Source organism: Delphinus delphis, chromosome 1 (assembly GCF_949987515.2).
Source record: "Delphinus delphis chromosome 1, mDelDel1.2, whole genome shotgun sequence".
In the NCBI taxonomy this organism is placed as follows: domain Eukaryota; kingdom Metazoa; phylum Chordata; class Mammalia; order Artiodactyla; family Delphinidae; genus Delphinus; species Delphinus delphis.
Window position 1 is genome coordinate 149,068,967 of NC_082683.1, and position 21,361 is coordinate 149,090,327.

Consider the following 21,361-nt stretch of genomic DNA (forward strand, 5'->3'; position numbering starts at 1 on the left):
GTTGTAGTTTTCGTATGTCTGTGGGAGAAGGCGAGGATTTTTCTACTCCACCGTCTTGATCTGGCCTCCAAATAGAGACTGTTTTAATTCCAAACAGAGATTGTTTTAATTCTCCTTTCCAATCTGGATGCCTTTTATTTCTTTTTCTTGACTAATTTCCTGGCTAGAACTTTCAGTATAATGTTAAATATTTGTGTGACAATTTTAATTTATATAAATGTGTATGTGATGTGGTATACATGTGTATCTGTTTATGTGTGTGTGTATGTGCTGCAGAAATATATTTCTTAGTTGTTGATCATGGTAAAATAAGTTTGAAAACCACTGTCCTAGAGAAACTTTTGCCCATGTGTACTAGGTGACATGTATGAGTATCTTTATATCAGGGATGCTTATAATAACCAAAACAAAACAAAGCAAAACAAACTAGAAATAATCTAAATATCTAACAACAACAACAAAAAAGAAATAAATTCTTCTGTATCCAGACAAGAGAACACTATCCTAAATGAAAATGAATTAACCACAACAACATGAGTGAATATCAGAAAAAAACTATTAAATTAAAATCAATTTGCAAAGATGTTCATATAAAATCATGTCATTTATATAAAGTTCAAAATATGTATAACTAAAAATATAATGATTAGGACTATGTATGGGAAAAAATGGAAAAGAAATGCAAGGGATAAACAAAATTCAGGATGGTGGTTACTTCTGAAGAAGTTTTGGAGGTGAAGGAATGGAAATTGGGAAAAGCACATAGTGTCAAAGGTACTAGTGATGGTTTTTAAGGTGGGTGGGGTATGCATGGAAATTCATTTTATTGTTATTACTATTTTTATGTTTCACTTATGTTATTTTGCATGTATTTTAAGTAATAATAAGTAATAAAAACAGAACAAAAGTTAAGATAAAAGGTGTCCCTATTTTTTTCCTAAATTTTTTTCCTAAATTATCCTACAGATAAGCCAAGAGTATATCCACAGCAAGATTCCTGTGTTGTGAACACTTCTGGGGAGGTGCTATAACAATTAAGATTTGCCCATCCACCACATCTACTCCATCATCCCAAATAAACAACTCTTTCCTACTTTTTCCTGAGTCCAACATTTCTAGCTCTTATTGCTCTGAGTTAAGAATATATGTGTGTTTGTTCCACTTACTTCTTTAGAATGCTGGTCCTTCTCATCTAGTAAATGCTTCACTTGGCTTTAGGTACATTAATTTGGTGTGCAAACACTACCCTCACCCCTCCAATTTCTAAGCATGGTTACAGGTTTTTTCCTATTTTTTCAAATATTTGTTTAGTCATTGCAAGGGTAGTTAAATGCCTGGATTCAAGGCACACCTTCTACTTAGAAATCTTACTGCTATGTTTTAAATGGACAGGTAGTTTGACTTTCCTTTCTGAGACTACTGTTAAGAGACTAGTGTTACAATTCTAGAACTGTCATCCCAAACAAGGCTACTGCCAACTCACCCTTCATTACAAAAATAATTAACAGTTGATCCAAACTGGGTGTCTTTGTTGATGTCCATTTTGCCATTTATGAGGTCTGGAAGAGATCCACATGATTTACCTACGAGAAAGAAGCAGAATGTGGGGACTGGGTATAGAATACTCTGAACGTCTGTTAATACATAAGGTCCTAAACTGACCATAGCTCTTGTAGTTCCACAGATTTGCCACCTTGAGGAAACTCACAAGACTGCCTCAGGATCAGCCACCTACTAAGCACCACTTTCAAAAAGACCTCCCTTCCAGATCTCATCCCCATATTCTTTGCCTCTTAGAAAGATGTAAACTCTGCTTATTACTAAAATGCTTACTCTGTCATTCAACCAGTGTACATCAAAAGTCTTGAAGTTTGGGATTCTCTCCCCACCTACACTTTTCTTTCCTTTCCTGAGTCATTCATTACTTAGTTTCAGTTGTAAAAAATGGGACACCCCTAGTGAAGGGAGATTTTCCCTCAGTCATGCCTCGTGATGGTCATTTCTCATGGAATGAACTTGTAATGAAGGTGCTAGGAACTCAAAGCAGTAGGAAGATATAACCTACAAGAATAACTCTCACATCTTTTTATACTTTAGGCAAAGTTACCAAGACACGTGTCTTTGTTTCAAACTTTGAACGACTGATCAGATCTTAAGGATTATTGACACAGAGGAGTCCTCAGTCTAGAGTTACTTACGCCTACATTTGTTTTCAGGGCTTGACCAGACAGAGTTTTGCAGGCAGGTGATAGAGAACACTCTTCTGTAGTAACCAAGGCGGCATTTATACTTCAAAGATGTCCCAACAGGAAACTCATCTTTGTCAATCTGTTCTGTAGGCATGGCGAATGTAAGGTGCACTGGGGGTTGGCATTGACCTGGAGAGCAAGACCACAGCGACGTCAAAGTTAGTGGAGAGGCCCTCCGCTCCCACAGCTACGGGAGTCCCGCTCCTGGCGGGCTCCGCCCGAGCCTTCGGGGCCCACGGGCAAGCGACATGCTGCCGAGCCCCTGACGTTCCACGTGCCCTGGAAGCGGCTCCTGCTCCGCGACTTTCCTGAGGAGCCGGCGTGGCCACGGCTTTGGATCCCGCGTTGGGGGTCTCGCATTCCGGGCAGCCCCTCGGCGTCCCGGAGCTGCCCCAAAAGCATAAAATCGACGCAGGGGCTATGACTGAGCCTTCGGTTTCGCCCAGCAAGCGCCGCGATGGCGGGGACACTGACGCCCAGGACGGCGCGGAGCGTGAGGGCCGCGGACTGGAGACCGGCGAGCCGCCTCTGCTGCAGCCGCCCGTGAGGCCCCGCGGGCCAGGGGAGGGGCGGTGGCGACGATGGGGCGGGGCGCGCAGACTCCCTGCGGGGAGACTGGTGGGCCGCACCGCGCCAGCTCAATGAAGAATTTTGTCAGTATAACAACTTCCAGTGCTGGAGGAATCCTTTACCACCTATTGATCTGGCAGACATTGAAGGTGTAAGTGAAGACAACCCGACAAAAACACTTCCGGGCAAGAATGAAGTGGTTGAGATTAATATGGAGTCCTGACAGAAGGAGCTGAAGAAATGGGTTTTTCTGAATTTGAGGAGACATCTCTAAGTGAATTTATGTCATCTTAAGGAAAAAACTTATTTTCCATAGTTGATGTGATATCATTCTCAAACCTGAAAAATGAGGAAAAGTTGTTTTTTTGTGTTTTTGTTTTTTGTTTTTTGGGGTTTTTTTTGCGGTACGCGGGCCTCTCATCGCTGTGGCCTCTCCCCCTGCAGAGCACAGGCTCCGGACGCGCAGGCCCAGCGGCCATGCCCCACAGGCCCAGCCGCTCCGCGGCATATGGTATCTTCCCAGACCGGGGCACGAACCCGTGTCCCCTGCATCGGCAGGGGGACCCTCAACCACTGCGCCACCAGGGAAGCCCAGGAAAAGTTGTTTTAAAGATAAATGCCTGCAGTCACTACTGTACCTCCCAATAGGGATTTGTCAAAGATATAGTGCATTTACAGGAGAAGTATTTTATGTATGCATTCTTAAGAAAAATTTATGTTTAGGTTCTAGATTTGAAGATATCAATCTTATACAAAGGAATTCTGACAGTTTTAGAAATAGATGGGAAACATTCAGATATTCCTCTTCTTGCACCAAAGTTAATTTGTGCTACATGAAATGAATATTGTTTTATAATAACTTATTAATAAAATGCTTTCTAATATATTTCATCAACTCTTGTTCGTTGAACAAATAGCTGACTTAAACATCTATGCAAACTTAAAATGTGAGGGATTCTTTCTGAAACCTGGTATTGTTTTTGTTTTGTTTTATTTATTTATTTTGGCTGCACGCAGGTTTTCTCTAGTTGCGGTGAGCGGGGGCTACTCTTCTTTGCGGTGCACAGGCTTCTCACTGTGGTGGCTTTTCTTGTTACGGAGCACAGGCTCTAGGCGCAAGGGCTTCAGTAGTTGTGACACACGGGCTCAGTAGTTGTGGCTCACGGGCTCTAAAGCGCAGGCTCAGTAATTGTGGCTCACGGGCTCAGTTGCTCTGCGACATGTGGGATCTTCCCAGACCAGGGGTCGAGCCCGTGTCCCCTGCATTGGCAGAGGGATTCTTAACCACTGTGGCACCAGGGAACTCACCCCAGTATTGGTTTTTTTTCCTCCCCTTAGTTTATTTACTTATTTATTTTTTAAATTGTTATTGGTATAGTTGATTTACAATGTTGTGTTAGTTTCTGCTGTACAGCAAAGTGAATCACTTATACATATATCCACTCTTTTCTAGATTCTTTGCCCATATAGGTCATTACAGAATATTAAGTAGAGTTCCCTGTGCTATACAGTAGGTCCTTATCCATGATCCATTTTATTTTTTTAATTTAAGTTAATTTAATTTTTAATTTTTTTTATTTTTTATTATCTTTATTGGAGTATAATTGCTTTATGATGGTGTGTTAGTTTCTGCTTTATAAGAAAGTAAATCAGCTATACATATACATATTTCCCAGTATCTCTTCCCTCTTATGTCTGCCTGACTCCTACCCTCCCTATCCCACCCCTCTAGGTGGTCACAAAGCACCGAGCTAATCTCCCTGTGCTATGCGGCTGCTTCCTACTAGCTATCTATTTTATGTTTGGTAGTGTATATATGTCCATGCCACTCTCTCACATTGTCCCAGCTTACCCTTCCCCCTCCCCGAGTCCTCAAGTCCATTCTCTAGTAGGTCTGCATCTTTATTTCCGTCTTGCCCCTAGGTTCTTCATGACCATTTGTTTTGTTTTGTTTTGTTTTTTTTAGATTCCATATATATGTGTTAGCATACAGTATTTGTTTTTCTCTTTCTGACTTACTTCACTCTGTATGATAGACTCTAGGTCCATCCACCTCACTACAAATAACTCAATTTCGTTCCTTTTTATGGCTGAGTAATATTCCATTGTATATATGTGCCACATCTTCTTTATCCATTCATCTGTACATGGGCACTTAGGTTGCTTCCATGTTCTGGCTATTGTAAATAGAGCTTCAATAAGCATTGTGGTAGATGACTCTTTTTGAATTATGGTTTTCTCAGGGTATATGCCCAGTAGTGGGATTGCTGGGTCATATGGTAGTTCTATTTTTAGTTTTTTAAGGAACCTCCACACTGTTCTCCATAGTGGCTGTATCAATTTACATTCCCACCAACAGTGCAAGAGGGGTCCCTTTTCTCCACACCCTCTCCAGCATTTATTGTTTGTAGATTTCTTGATGATGGCAATTCTGACTGGGGTGAGATGATATCTCATTGTAGTTTTGATTTGCATTTCTCTAATGATTAATGACATTGAGCATTCTTTCATGTCTTTGTTCGCAATCTGTATATCTTCTCTGGAGAAATGTCTATTTAGGTCTTCTGCTCACTTTTGGATTGGGTTGTCTGTTTTTTTGATATTGAGCTGCATGAGCTGCTTGTAAATTTTGGAGATTAACCCTTTGTCAATTGCTTCATTTGCAAATATTTTCTTCCATTCTGAGAGTTGTCTTTTCATCTTGTTCATGGTTTCCTTTGCTGTGCAAAACCTTTTAGGTTTCATTGGGTCCCATTTGTTTATTTTTGTTTTTATTTCCATTTCTCTAGGAGGTGGATCAGAAAGGATCTTGCTGTGATTTATGTCATAGAGTGTTCTGCCTATGTTTTCCTCTAAGAGTTTTATAGTGTCTGGCCTTACATTTAGGTCTTTAATCCATTTTGAGTTTATTTTTGTGTATGGTGTTAGGAAGTGTTCTAATTTCATTCTTTTACATGTAGCTGTCCAGTTTTCCCAGCACCACTTATTGAAAAGGCTGTCTTTTCTCCATTGTATATTCTTGCCTCCTTTATCAAAGATAAGGTGACCATATGTGTGTGGCCTTATCTATGGGCTTTCTATCCTGGTCCATTGATCTATACTTCAGTTTTTGTGCCAGTACCATACTGTCTGGATTACTGTAGCTTTATAGTATAGTCTGAAGTCAGGGAGTCTGATTCCTCCAGCTCCATTTTTCTTTCTCAAGATTGCTTTGGCTATTCGGGGTCTTTTGTGTTTCCATACAAATTGTGAAATTTCTTGTTCTAGTTCTGTGAAAAATGCCTGTGGTAGTTTGATAGGGATTGCATTGAATATGTAGATTGCTTTGGATAGTAGAGTCATTTTCACAATGTTGATTCTTCCAGTCCAGGAACATGGTATATCTCTTCATCTGTTTGTATCAGCTTTAATTACTTTCATCAGTGTCTTATAGTTTTCTGCATGCAGGTCTTTTGTTTTCTTAGGTAGGTTTATTCCTAAATATTTTATTCTTTTTGCTGCAATGGTAAATGGGAGTGTTTCCTTAATTTCTCTTTCAGATTTTTCATCATTAGTGTATAGGAATGCCAGAGATTTCTGTGCATTAATTTTGTATTCTGCTACTTTACAAAATTCATTGATTAGCTCTAGTAGTTTTCTGGTAGCATCTTTAGGATTCTCTATGTATAGTATCATGTCATCTGCAAACAGCGACAGCTTTACTTCTTTTCCGATTTGGATTCCTTTTATTTCTTTTTCTTCTTTGATTGCTGTGGCTAAAACTTCCAAAACTATGTTGAATAATAGTGCTGAGAGTGGACAACGTTGTCTTTTTCCTGATCTTCGTGGAAATGGTTACAGTTTTTCACCATTGAGAACAATGTTGACTGTGGTTTTGTCATATATGGCTTTTATTATGTTGAGGTAGATTCCCTCTGTGCCTCCTTTCTGAAGGATTTTTATCATAAATGGGTGTTGAATTTTGTCGAAAGCTTTTTCTCCATCTATTGAGATGACCATATGGTTTTTATTTTTCAATTTGTTAATATGGTGTATCACATTGATTGATTGCGTGTATTGAAATATCCTTGCATTCCTGGGATAAGCCCCAGTTGATCATGGTGTATGATCCTTTTAATGTGCTGTTGGATTCTGTTTTCTAGTATTTTGTTGAGGATTTTTGCATCTATGTTCATCAGTGATATTGGCCTGTAGTTTTCTTTCTTTGTGACATCTTTGTCTGGTTTTGGTATCAGGGTGATGGTGGCCTCGTAGAATGAGTTTGGGATTGTTCCTCCCTCTGCTATATTTTGGAAGAGTTTGAGAAGGATAGGTGTTAGCTCTTCTCTAAATGTTTGATAGAATTCGCCTGTGAAGGCATCTGGTCCTGGGCTTTTGTTTGTTGGAAGATTTTTAATCACAGTTTCAATTTCAGTGCTTGTGATTGGTCTGTTTATATTTTCTATTTCTTCCTGAAAGTTGTGCATTTCTAAGAATTTGTCCATTTCTTCCAGGTTTTCCATTTTATTGGCATATAGTTGTTTGTAGTAGTCTCTCATGATCCTTTGTATTTCTGCTCTGTCAGTTGTTACTTCTCCTTTTTCATTTCTAATTCTATTGATTTGAGTTTTCTCCCTTTTGTTCTTGATGCATCTGGCTAATGGTTTATCAATTTTGTTTATCTTCTCAAAGAACAAGCTTTCAGTTTTATTGAGCTTTGCTATTGTTTCCTTCATTTCTTTTTCATGTATTTCTGATCTGATCTTTATGATTTCTTTTCTTCTGCTAACTTTGTGGTTTTCTTGTTCTTCTTTCTCTAATTGCTTTAGGTGTAAGGTTAGGTTGTTTATTTGATAAGTTTCTTGTTTCTTAAGGTAGGATTGTATTGCTATAAACTTCCCTCTTAGAACTGTTTTTGCTGAATCCCATAGGTTTTGCATCTTTGAGTTTTCATTTTCATTTGCTTCTAGGTATTTTTTGATTTCCTCTTTGATTTCTTCAGTGATCTCTTGGTTATTAAGTAGTGTATTGTTTAGCCTCCATGTCTTAGTGTCTTTTACAGATTTTTTCCTGTAATTGATATCTAGTCTCATAGTGTTGTGGTCGGGAAATATACTTGATATGATTTCAATTTTCTTAAATTTATGAAGGTTTGATTTGCCACCCATGATATGATCTATCCTGGAGAATGTTCCATGAGCACTTGAGAAGACAGTGTATTCTGTTGTTTTTGGATGGAATATCCTATAAATATCAATTAAGTCCATCTTGTTTAATGTATCATTTAAAGCTTGTGTTTCCTTATTTATTTTCGTTTTTGATGATCTGCCCATTGGTGAAAGTGGGGTGTTAACATCCCCTACAATGATTGTGTTACCATCGATTTCCCCTTTTATGGCTGTTAGTATTTGCCTTATGTATTGAGGTGCTCCTATGTTGGGTGCATAAATATTTACAATTGTTATATCATCTTCTTGGATTGATCCTTTGATCAAGTCTATTTTGTCTGATATGAGAATTACTACTCCAGCTTTCTTTTGATTTCTGTTTGCATGGAATATCTTTTTCCATCCCCTCACTTTCAGTCTGTATGTGTCCCTAGGTCGGAAGTGGGTCTCTTGTAGACAGCATATATATGGCTCTTGTTTTTGTATCCATTCAGCCAGTCTTTGTCTTTTGGTTGGAGCATTTAATCCATTTACCTTTAAGGTAATTATTGATATGCATGTTCCTATTACCATTTTCTTAATTGTTTTTGGTTTGTTATTGTAGGTCTTTTCCTTCTCTTGTGTCTCCTGCCTAGAGAAGTTCCTTTAGCATTTGTTGTAAAGATGGTTTGGTGGTGCTAAATTGTCTTAGCTTTTGTTTCTCTGTGAGTATTTTAATTTCTCGTCTCATTTAATTTGAATGAGATCCTTGCTGGGTAGAGTAATGTTGGTTGTAGGTTTTTCCCTTTCATCACTTTAAATATGTCCTGCCACTCCCTTCTGGCTTTCAGAGTTTCTGCTGAAAGATCAGCTGTTAACTTTATGGGGATTCCCTTGTATGTTATTTGTTGTTTTTCCCTTGCTGCTTTTAATATTTTTTCTTTGTATTTAATATTTGATAGTTTGATTAATATGTGTCTTGGCATGCTTCTCCTTGGATTTATCCTGTATGGGACTCTCTGTGCTTCCTAGACTTGATTGACTATTACCTTTCCCATATTAGGGAAGTTTTCAGCTCTAATCTCTTCACATATTTTCTCAGTCCCTTTCTTTTTCTCTTCTTCTTCTGGTACGCCTATAATTTGAATGTTCATGTGTTTAATATTGTCCCAGAGGTCTCTGAGACTGTCCTCGATTCTTTTCATTCTTTTTTCTTTATTCTGCTCTGCAGTAGTTATTTCCACTCTTTTATCTTCCAGGTCACCTATCAATTCTTCTGCCTCAGTTATTCTGCTACTGATTCCTTCTAGAGAATTTTTAATTTCATTTATTGTGTTGTTCATTATTGTTTGTTTGCTCCTTAGTTCTTCTGTGTCCTTGTTAAATGTTTCTTTTATTTTCTCCATTCTATTTCCAAGATTTTGGATCATTTTTACTATCATTATTCTGAATTCTTTTTCAGGTAGACTGCCTATTTCCTCTTCATTTGTTTGGCCTGGTGGGTTTTTACCTTGCTCCTTTATCTGCTGTGTGTTTCTCTGTCTTCTTATTTTGCTTAGCTTACTGTGTTTGGGGTCTCCTTTTCACAGGCTGCAGGTTCGTAATTCCCGTTGTTTTTGGTGTCTGTCCCCAGTGGCTAAGGTTGGTTCAGTGGGTTGTGTAGGCTTCCTGGTGGAGGGGACTAGTGCCTGTGTTCTGGTGGATGAGGGTGGATCTTGTCTTTCTGGTGGGCAGGTCCACATCTGCTGTGTGTTTTGGGGTGTCTGTGAACTTAGTATGATTTTAGGCAACCTCTCTGCTAATGGGTGGGGTTGTGTTTCTGTCTTGCTAGTTGTTTGGCATCGGGTGTCCAGCACTGTAGATTGCTGGTCGTTTAGTGGAGTTGGTGTTGATATGGAGATCTCTGGGAGTTTTTCACCATTTGATATTACGTGGAGCTGGGAGGTCTCTGGTGGACCAATGTCCTGAACTTGGCTCTCCCACTTCAGAGGCACTGCCCTGACACCCGGTCAGAGCACTGCGACCCTTTTGGGAGGTCTGAGGTCTTCTGCCAGCGTTCAGTAGGTGTTCTGTAGGAGTTGTTCCACATGTAGATGTACTTCTGATGTATTTGTGGGGGGGAAGGTCTCTCCACGTCTTACTCTTCTGCCATCTTGAAGCTCCTTCCCCCTTGTATTGTTTTAAAAGAGCTTTCTAAATGTAAAGTAGTGAAAATTTTAATTGGGTAGGATATTTGCATAAGTTCCAATATTTAACATTTGTTAAACTTGACTTTGGGCAATCAAAAATGGATAAAAAACAAGGAGAAATGAGTAAGTGCTTCCTTCCCCCTTTTCCCAGGATAAGAGGAAAGAAATTTATCATATTTCTTTTTCTTTTCTTTTTTTTTAAATTCCTTGGTTTTGGATTGTTTTGAGGATATGGTGTTTCATGCTTATTACGTTAGACTTGTAGTTATAAACACTGACAACACTTCAAAAAGTTTTGAATGGGCCCCACTCCTGAGAGATTCACATGTAATTGTTCTGAGGTGGGCTTTGGATATAGCTATTTCTTTTAAGAACCAATTCTCCTTCCTCTCATTCCTCAAATGAGCAGACCTGTTTGAGAACCACTAGACTAATGATAGTTTTTCCTGTTTAAAGGAGATGAGTAACTTGAGCTGAAGCTCTGCCTCCTTAATTAGCTTTGTTTTTATTTTGCTCTGTTGAGTGCTTTGTTACAACTAAATTATTGTGTCATTATTACTGTTTTATTGTTAAAGAAATAAAGTAAACAATATGTGTTTGAGTTAAAAAAATAGTTATTGTAGAAATTTCTATGCTACTTTCTCTTTTTTTCTCCAGTGTGTTTCATAGACGTAGCCGTAACCTATGTTGGAAGTCTGTTGCCAAGTCAGCACAAAGAAATTTCAGCACATGATTTGTGGACAAAGCTCAACAACTATGAAAGCATATTTTTAAGTGCATATTTTAAATATTAGACTCAGCTACTACCCCTTAAGACCTCATAGGTTTAAGTTAAAGTAATAAAAATACCATTTAGAGTCAATCAATATGTAATCAAGAAGAAATATATGCTGGAAAAATACCATTTTACTTTAGTTTTTAAAATCTCTCTTTTTTTTTTTAATCTCTTGTTCCTCCCCACACTTCCTACTAATTAATTCAAATAATGGAGGATAGATTGAAACCAATCAATTAACTGGTCAATATTTTCAGTCTTCAAAGAACCAACTTTTGGCTTTGTTGATTTATGTTTATCTTCATTTTATTTTTACTAATATTTTCTTGAGTTTATTTGGTGTTCTTTTTTAAAAAATGAATTTCTTGAGATAATTACTTAGAATTTTTTATTTTCAGCTTTTCATAGTCTAAAAAAAAGCTTCAGACTATTATTTTTATTCTAAGCATCGATTTAGCTGTATTGCACAAGTTTTAATGTGTCATATTTTCTTTTTTTTCAGTTTAAAATATTTGATAACGACCATTGTAGTTTCTTCAATGACCCATGGTTTACTTAGAAATGTTTTGCAGAGTTTACAACCATTTGAAGAATGTTTTTAGCTGTATATTTATTAACAAGTTTTGAGATTGATTGAGTTTGTTTTATGGCTCAGCGTATGATCAACTGAGATAACTGTAGGTATATGTAAAAAATATGTGTCTGTGGTAGAGGGTGCAGTGCCCTGGGTATATCAGTGAGGGACGATCTGTTAATATTTGTTTAAGTCTTCTACACAGTTACTGATTTGTTGGAGGTCTGCTTATTCTACCAGAAAATGTTCCATCTATTGTACATGTGTCTTATTTCTAACTCTGTCCATTTTTTTACTTTTATATATTAATATATACATATTTTTAACATTTTTATATTATATATTTTAAAATTATATTTTCTAGTACATAGACTCTTTTATTATTAGAACATATCTCTCTTTAGTAATGTATCTTGACTCAAATTCTATTTTGTCTACTTCAGTTATAAGGCAATTAAGAAACAAATAAAAAGTTTGTAGATTTAATCCTCAATATATCTATAACTATTTTAAATATAAACACACAATGATAATTTAAAGACAAAGATTGTCATAATGCCACATTTGTCAAATCAGCTTTCTTTTGGTTCATTTTTGCATAATGTGTTTTCCATCTTTTTATATTCATTCATTCTGTCTCTGAACATATATATTATTTGTTTTGTATGGAACACATAGTTTTTACTTTTATTTATTCTTTTATTTATATATTTATTTATTTAGACTGCACAGCACAGCTTGCAGGATCTTAGTTCCCTGACCAGGGATTGAACCTGGGCCCTGGCAGTGAAAGCACGGAGTGCTAACCACTGGACCAGCAGGGAATTCCCTGTAGTTTTTATTTTTAATTAATTATGATAGATGTTCCCAAACTTAGTTCACAGCATTCTTGGGGTCTTAGTAATTTGTTCACGTCATTCCTAGCCAAAAAAGAAATACTTAACAGTTTTATTTATTAAATAACTGGACCCAAACCACTTAATAAGTCTTGTGCCCACCATAATTCTTAGTAATAGCATGTTAGACACTGCTCAACTTCTCAAACCTTGGAATCAGATTATAAACTGCCACCTAATTTCCTATACCATTAATTTTCATTTGGTACTTGTTCTTTATCACAGTCACTGCTGAAAACCCAGCTTTGCAAAGATTTGATGTCACCAAGCAGAACTTTCTGCAACCTAATGTAACTGGGAGCTACTCTGAGCTAGCAGTTTGCAAAATACATGAGAGATATCAAATATTGCTTTGTTTCCACTGAAAATTTAAAATATTCCTTAGGTCTCCTGTGAATTTATGAAGGCCACCAGGGCACCTCAGCCCACAGTTTGGGAAATGTAGTAGTATGACAGTCTCTGTATTTAAAGTGGAATTGTCTGTTTATATTTAATAAAATTATTGATGTCTTTGGGACTCAATCAATTATCTTACTATTTGTTTTTTATTTATCCTATGTTTTCTATGTGCTTTATTCTCTTCTATTTTGCCTTCTTATTGATTATCAATTGTACTTATTATTTTACTTATTTCTTTTTATTAGATTATTATGAACATAATAATAATCTACTTTTATTGTTCCTTTAAAAATAATGTGCATCCCTCCAACATAGGAGCACTTCAATACATAAGGCAAATACTAACAGCCATAAAAGGGGAAATCGACAGTAACACATTGATAATAAGGGACTTTAACACTCCACTTTCACCAATGGACAGATCATCCAAAATGAAAATAAATAAGGAAACACAAGCTTTAAATGATACATTAAACAAGATGGACTTAATTGATATTTACAGGACATTCCATCCAAAAACAACAGAATACAAATCTAGAAACAATAAATGCTGGAGAGGGTGTGGGGAAAAGGGAATACTCTTGCACTGCTGGTGGGAATGTAAATTGATACAGCCACTATGGAGAACAGTATGGAGGTTCCTTAAAAAACTACAAATAGAACTACCATACGACCCAGCAATCCCACTACTGGGCATATACCCTGAGAAAACCATAATTCAAAAAGAGTCATGTGCCACAATGTTCATTGCAGCTCTATTTACAATAGCCAGGAGATGGAAGCAACCTAAGTGTCCATCATCGGATGAATGGATAAAGAAGATGTGGCACATATATACAATGGAATATTACTCAGCCATAAAAAGAAATGAAATTGAGTTACTTGTAGTGAGGTGGATAGACCTAGAGTCTGTCATACAGAGTGAAGTAAGTCAGAAAGAGAAAAACAAATACCGTATGCTAACACATATATATGGAATCTAAGAAAAAATAAAAGGTCATGAAGAACCTAGGGATAAGATGGGAATAAAGACACAGACCTACTAGAGAATGGACTTGAGGATATGGGGAGGGGGAAGGGTAAGCTGTGACAAAGTGAGAGAGTGGCATGGACATATATACACTACGAAACGTAAAATAAATAGCTAGTGGGAAGCAGCCGCATAGCACGGGGAGATCAGCTTGGTGCTTTGAGACCACCTAGAGGGGTGGGATAGGGAGGATGGGAGGGAGGGAGACACAAGAGGGAAAAGATATGGGAACATATGTATAAGTATAACTGATTCACTTTGTTATAAAGTAGAAACTAACACACCATTGTAAAGCAATTATACTCTAATAAAGATGTTAAAAAAAAAGATAATGTGCATCCTTAACATAGTAATAGGTAATTAACAATTATAACTTCCCCAACAATGTAAGAACCATAGAAAATGCTAACTCCATTTACTTCCCTCCTGTCTTTTGTTCTATCATTATCATGTACTTAAAGTCTACATACGTTTTAAACTAACACTAGTCATAATCAATGTACACACTGCAGGCTGTTTGCTGGACTGTAACCATTTGCTGCTAAGCTGGACCCTAATGACAATGGAGTCCCTCAGCAGGCTCAGCCAAAATTTTGAAAATCTGTGTGGAAATATGCGGTAGGCTAGATAATGAGCTCCCAAAACACCCATGCCCTAATCCTTGGAAACTGTGAATGTTACATAGGATGGCAACAGCGCTTTGCAGATGTGATTCAGTTAAAAACCTTGAAATGGGAAGATCATCCTGGATTATTTGGATGGACCCTAAATTTAATCACAAAGGTCCTTATAGGAAAGAAGCAAAGGATCAAAGGAGACCGAAGAAGATTTGAAAATGGGGCACTGCTGACTTTGAAAGTAGAGAAAGGGGGCCATGAGCCAAAGGCTTTACACTGCCTCTGGAAGGTAGAAAGAGCAAGGAAACCTATACTCCACTTGAGCATCCAGAAAGAACACAACTCTATGGACCCACTGTAGATTTTGACCTCCAGAACTTTAAGAGAATACATTTCTGTTGTTTTAAGCTACTGAGTTTGTGGCAATTTGTTATAGCAGCAATCAGAAACTAACACAAAAGATAATGGCACACGGTGTTAAAAAGTTTGAATTTGTAGAGCCCTGGCTTTGAATCCAATGTCTTCTACTTACTAGCTGTGGTGTCTTAGATGAGCAGCTTAAATTTCTCTGAGCCTCAGTTTCACCTTCATAAAAGTGATAATAATATTTACCTAGTACTTTCGCTGAGAGGGTCAAAGATGCAAAGTATTTAGTAGCATCTTATACATAGAAAGCACTTAATAAATTGTCGTTATAGTAGTTATCATCCATAGAGAAAGGTAGATGCTAACAGGTAGATTCGAATATTCTGCAAAAGTGGGCATGCTCACTTTGCTTCCAAGAGCTTATTTTCTACCTAGGTGTTCGGAGCTAGTTTAGAATAAACTTGTCTAGTTGGAAAAGCCCTGAAGGACCTCAGTGACCAGTGATCTCAGAAGTTCTCCTGAATGAGTGTGTCCCAGATTCAGGCTGGGATTTAATCTCTGCAACCCATGAGTTCTATCATGGTTCCCACGGGACCACTGACAGACATGAGAATTCCTGAAGAAACTGGATCCAACTAGCCATTAGGCCTACAGAATTGCTAAGTTGCTTTTTCCTGTTTAATGGCTTTAATCAGAATTAGGGGACTTAATCTGTGTACCCTACTTAAGCAAAGGATGGTGATCCAAGAAAGCTCATATTTCTTAATTATTTTTCCTAATATTAGACAGTCTTATATCTATCACTACACATTCTCTTTATTAAACCAGCAATTGTTAAGCACGAGTGCCCTTGCCTATGTTTCTTTCCTCATCTTGTACCACTGTCTCCTCTGACTGAGCTGTAGTCCTTCCCCGCCACAACCCATTCTCCCCCTTCTTTAAGATATATGTTCTTTCTTCTTTCTGTGATATTCCCTCCATGTGATTACTTTTATCTTCATTCTGACTTTCACTCTTCTTCCAGGTCTCTGCTAAAATCCTGCTTCCTTTCTGAAGCCTTCCCTGATCCTCCCAGGGATTTTGAATCTGGACTACTTCCCTCTGCCCACCCCCATAATAATTTCTAATTGGGCAGTTTACTTTTCCTTTTATATCACTTACTATAAGTTGTGTTTTTTATATTTATGTGCTTTTAAAAATATCTATTTCTCTCAATAGGTATTAGACATGCATATTATACATGCATAATATGAAGGCAAGAAGCCCCATGATTTTTGCTCCTCTAAACTAATACCTAGTCCAGGTGCCTAGCACTCAATTATAAGCAGTCTGTGCATATTTGTTGCAATGAACAGATGAATGATGAATTACCTACAAAACAAAAAAATCAAGAGTCCGGGCTATATCCCTAAAAGCTTTAATTCAGTGGTTGTGGGTTACAGCCCACAAAACTATCTTTTTAAAAAGCTTCACAGGTGATTTTGATAGATAACAGCACTTTGAGAACCACCGTGACAAACAGGAAAAACTACTAAGTGAAAAACAACTCCTGTGATTCCAAATGTTATGCCTTCACCTTTTCTTTAGTTGATATGTGGGATGAGTGTAATTTTGATATTCATCTCATCCATTGATGCTGGACAAGGGAAAGGATTCCAAATGGACCTTCTGGTGCCAAAAGTTTTACTAGGAGAGGCTGAATGTCACAGCAAAGCTCACAAGGAGAAGACAGAGATCTAAAACAAAAAAGCAAATGGAATGGATAGTTCTTGGAATGGCATTACTTTCCTTTAATTACCTAAAATTCTTACCTGAGTTCTGGGTATAGCATATGGAATAATTAAAAATTCAAATTTGGATAATATCCCAAATAAAAAAGAATATATGAAACTTCACCTGAGAAAGCTTGATCTAGTTTCTTTTTCCTCCTTCATTGCCAATCCCTCAAATTATGGATGGTTCCTATGATAACTATATTAATATGAACTCTGTAAACTCAAGATATACAAGAGTTTACAAAAAGACTTTTTGTATAGCTTTATTAAGATATATTAAATACAGTAAGTGTACAATTTGATGACTCTTGACATATGTATGTACCATGAAATGATCACCATAATCAAGAAAACAAACATTTCCATCACACTCCCTACAGTTTCCTAATGTTTCTTTGTAATCCATCCATCTCTCTATCTCCTTCTTTAGGCAACCTCCAACCTGCTTCCTCTTACACAGATTGATCTGACTTCTAGAATTTTCTATAAACTGAATCACTCAGTTTGTACTTTTTATTTTTGTCTAGCTTTCACATAGCATAATTATTTTGAGAATAATCCAGGTGTTGCATATAAAAATTTGCGTGGTTTTGTTTTGTTTTGTTTGCTGAATAACATTCAGTTGCAAAAATACACCTTAATTTAGTTTACCCTTTCAGTTGTTGAAGGACTTTTGAATTGTTTCCAGTTGTTGGCTGTTACAAATAAAACCGCTATAAAAATTCATGAACAAGTCTTTATGAGGACATATGCTTTCATTTCTCTTGAGTAAATGCCTAGGAGTGAAATGCTTAGATACATGTGTGTTTAACTTTTAAAGAAACGGCCAAAACTCTGTTTCCAAAGTGGTTGTATCATTTTACCAATGAGCAATGTATGATAATTCTAGTTACTTCACCTTATAGCCAATACTTGGCATGGTGAGTTTTTAAAATTTTAGCCATTCTGGTGGGTGTATAGTGTCATCTCATTGTGATTTTTGTCTTGGATGTCCACTTTGAAATACACCTGACTCAAAACTTCTACTCAAGGCAGGTTGATTTATTCTATACTATAAATACAAACTACCCTTTATTTCTTCCATGTCTGTTCAAACATGAGCTGACAACCTGGAGTATGCTCTGCTGCCCATACTGCATACTCTCCTTTCTTGAAGGGACCTGAAAATGTTTTGCTTAAGTAACTCTTTAAGTTAAAGAAAAAAGAGCATGCACTTTAAAATTTTTTTAAATATTTTATATTTAAATATTTAAATATATTTATATATTTTATGATATATATTAAATGTTATATATTTGGTGTATTATATAATATATAATATGTACTACATACTTTGTTATAATGTATAATATACATTAGATTTTCTATATGGCATAATATAATATATACTTTGGTATTAAATAATATATGATATTTAATATACACATTATGTATTATATAGATTAATATTATATATTATATATAATATATACAAACTATAAGAAGTTAATATTAGATATTACATTATAATATATATTATATAACTTAATAAAGCTATTATATATAGTTATATGTTTGCAATATACAATGTAATCATACATGCTATATTATATAACAGCATAAATATAGCATATGTTTTATAATATGAATATAACAATTTATGTATATAAAACAGTATGTTATATTACAGAATATAACATAATTATATTGTTAATTTATATGTAACATGTTATATTATGTATATTTAAATGTTAAATATATTTAAACATGTATATTTACCAAGTGAGGGCGTCAGAGTCTGCTCCATGTGCAAAGTGGTCCTAGCAATGCTTAACTAGTGTGCTAATTTTTATGTAAAATAAATATTCCTGTGAAACATGCTTTACAATCTTTTTTTTTGGATTCACTCCTCTAGTGCTGTTAAAGCCACGCTCCTTCCGCTCAGGTTAAGATCACTGGATCTCCCTTTTCAATCACCCCATGGCCTTCACGCTCTTGTGTGACTTCTTAGTAATGGTTTTGTAGATCCCTGTGGGGATTTTCAGGTTATAAAACCCTGTCACACACACTACGTCATCTGATTTTTACAATAACCCTCTCAGATAGCAGAATGCCAATTATGTTTATTTTATATGTGTGGACTCTCAAGATCAGGAATGTTAATTGACTTGCTGGGTTCAAGGCTCCCAGCTAGTAAGTAGCAGAGGCTGGGCAAACCAGAGCCCTGGCCTCCTAATTAAGGAGATTTCATAAAACCCCACCACCCTACCACCCTGTATGCATACACCTTGGAGGCATAGCTCTCTCTTACATTTCTTTCAAACTCCAAAGTGCTGTGCACACTGTCAGTATTCCATCAGCATTTTCTTTAGCTAAATTACTTTGGCAAGTAAATTACTAGATAGTTTAGTTTAGGCTGTTTCACATTTTGAAGTTATTATGATGACCTTAGGAAATTTTGTTTTGTAATTAATAGTGTCTGGCGGGGAGGGAGAAGGGTAAGCTGGGACGAAGTGAGAGAGTAGCACTGACATATATACACTACCAAATGTAAAATAGATAGCTAGTCAGAAGAAGCTGCATAGCACAGGGAGATCAGCTTGGTGCTTTGTGACCACCTAGAGGGGTGGGATAGGGAGGGTCGGGGGGAGACACAAGAGGAAGGGGATATGAGGTTATATGTATACATATAGCTGATTCACTTTGTTATGCAGCAGAAACTAACACAACATTGTAAAGCAATTATACTCCAATAAAGATGTTAAAAAAATTAGTTCTATAAATTGAACAAATGTTACATTAAAAATAAAGAGATAAATTGACATTGAAAAAAATAGTGTCTGTGATTGTACTGTAATAGTAATTTAATAAACATGGACAGGCTACAACAACATTCCAGTAAGAAGGGAGCCAGATAGCCACAAAGTCCACAAAAAATATAAGCATAGATTGCTTAACTTACTTGGCATGCTTCTCTTCTGAAAATAAAGCTTTAGGTTTTATCCCATTTCTTCAGTGAACAGGTTCTTTTATGACGTCTAAGGAGATAAGATATTAATAGCAATTTCTTTGGAAACTTGGTTTCCCTTTTCCTCTTAGAAGAGAAGGCACAATCAAGTAGTGAATGGGGCTTCCGTGGTGGAGCAGTGTTTGAGAGTCCGCCTGCCGATGCAGGGGACAGGGGTTCGTGCCCCAGTCCGGGAGGATCCCACGTGCCGCGGAGCGGCTGGGCCCGTGAGCCATGGCCGCTGAGCCTGCGCGTCCGGAACCTGGAGCCTGTGCTCCGCAGCGGGAGAGGCCACAGCGGTGAGAGGCCCGCGTACCGCAAAATAAATAAATAAATAAATAAATAAATAAATAAATAAATAAATAAATAATGAATGCAAAACGTCTAGTGACTGCGAAGAGCAAACTGAGTTGTCAAGAAGAGGCTGGGCAAAAAAAGACTGTCTCTTCAACCAAGATGTTGACAAGAGTCTAAGCAACTAAGAAGACTTCTAGGAAAGCCAAAAATAAGAAGAGAAGGGTTCTAATCTCTGTTTACCTGTTTGAAGCTAACGGAAGGAAGGGAGGATGCCACATCAAAATTTTCATGATAGTTTTGTTCTAAACAATTGACTAAAATAGGACAATATGTAAACATCTCTACACTCTCCTTCTACTGGTAACCGTTACACTGAGGGTTCTGCAGCTTAGCTAGCTCTTCTAACCCCAAGCACCTGGGATCTGTAATGATGGCAGTGGTTGTTTGGGGTGTGGGTGGGGTGAATATAGCCGGATGCAGGGCACTTTTCAGGTGATAATTGCACCCCCTGGACTGCTTGTCCAAACACTCTCATGAACAAAGAGCTGAAGTAATGACGATAGAAATCAAGTGGCAGGCCCTGTGTTAGACCTTTGACACGCTTTATGCCATTTAGGTACCAACTCCATGAGGTACAGAGATCAGTATTCGCATTGACAGATGACGAAACACATGTAGCAACTTTCCTCACAATTAATATGTTTCTAGGATTAGAACCCAAGTTTGTCGAATTTCCAACCCCCCTTTCTTTCCTTGTGATCAGCGCCGCACTGCTATAAGCCAGTCTCTGTATTAACACAAAGGCAAACAATTCCGTGCAGCACCTGTTCATCGTCTGCGCTGAGCACAACATAAGCCCCCCGACGAGAGGAATTCGACCAGTGCCAGCAGGGTCCCGGGACACAGAGGGGAATCCCGGAGCCGACTTGCCTTCTCGCGCGCCTAGCGCATGGAAAGAGACACTTCGAACGCGAGGGCCAGCGAGGTAGTGCCCGCCGCGCCCGCTCCCACGCCCGCCCGCGTCTCACCCCAGGCCGCCGGCAGCTCGAGCAGCACCAGAATCGCCAGGAGGGCTCCTCCGGGGCAGAAGATAGGGAACGCTGGCGGCAGGAGAGGCTCCCGGCTCCTTGGAGAAGTGGTTCCCATCGTCCCCAAGGGCCTCTAGTAACCAGATGCGATCTCGGAGAAAATCGAAGTCAGGGGAAAGTGCAGCCGAGAGAAGTACCACACACACGGTTCCGCTCCCAGAGTCTGAGAAGCGTGGCGGAGGTTCCGGGACAAAAAGCTTTTGACCACAACTTCCCCTTGGTGAGCAAGGTCTTGTTTACTCGCAGTTTGCATTGTTTCTAACAAGTATCACTCCCAAAGACCACCTTAGAGATCCAGGTACAGGAGGAAAATCTGGCAGCGTTTTCAGCTCCTTGATGTATTCCGCATGTGAGGATGGGCAGTTCCAGACAAAGGCGGTGGATTCTCACAACTTCGCTTTTATACACCCCTGCACGACTTTTC

General features: G+C 37.8%; 1 protein-coding gene and 1 pseudogene across 1 annotated transcript in view; one reads left to right on the plus strand and one right to left on the minus strand.

Annotated features, from left to right (window-relative positions):
• The window catches only part of LOC132413407 (complement receptor type 1), a 103,577-nt gene extending 82,582 nt beyond the window's left edge, over nucleotides 1-20,995 (minus strand). The window contains exons 1-3 of the mRNA XM_059995458.1: nucleotides 20,878-20,995; nucleotides 2,199-2,378; nucleotides 1,484-1,583 (exon numbers count right to left, since the gene is read on the minus strand). Coding sequence (XP_059851441.1) covers nucleotides 1,484-1,583; nucleotides 2,199-2,378; nucleotides 20,878-20,995 — 398 coding nt within the window. The remainder of the gene's footprint in view (nucleotides 1-1,483; nucleotides 1,584-2,198; nucleotides 2,379-20,877) is intronic.
• On the plus strand, nucleotides 2,467-3,363 carry LOC132425685 (uncharacterized protein C9orf40 pseudogene; annotated as a pseudogene).
• Nucleotides 20,996-21,361: the final 366 nt, after the last annotated feature.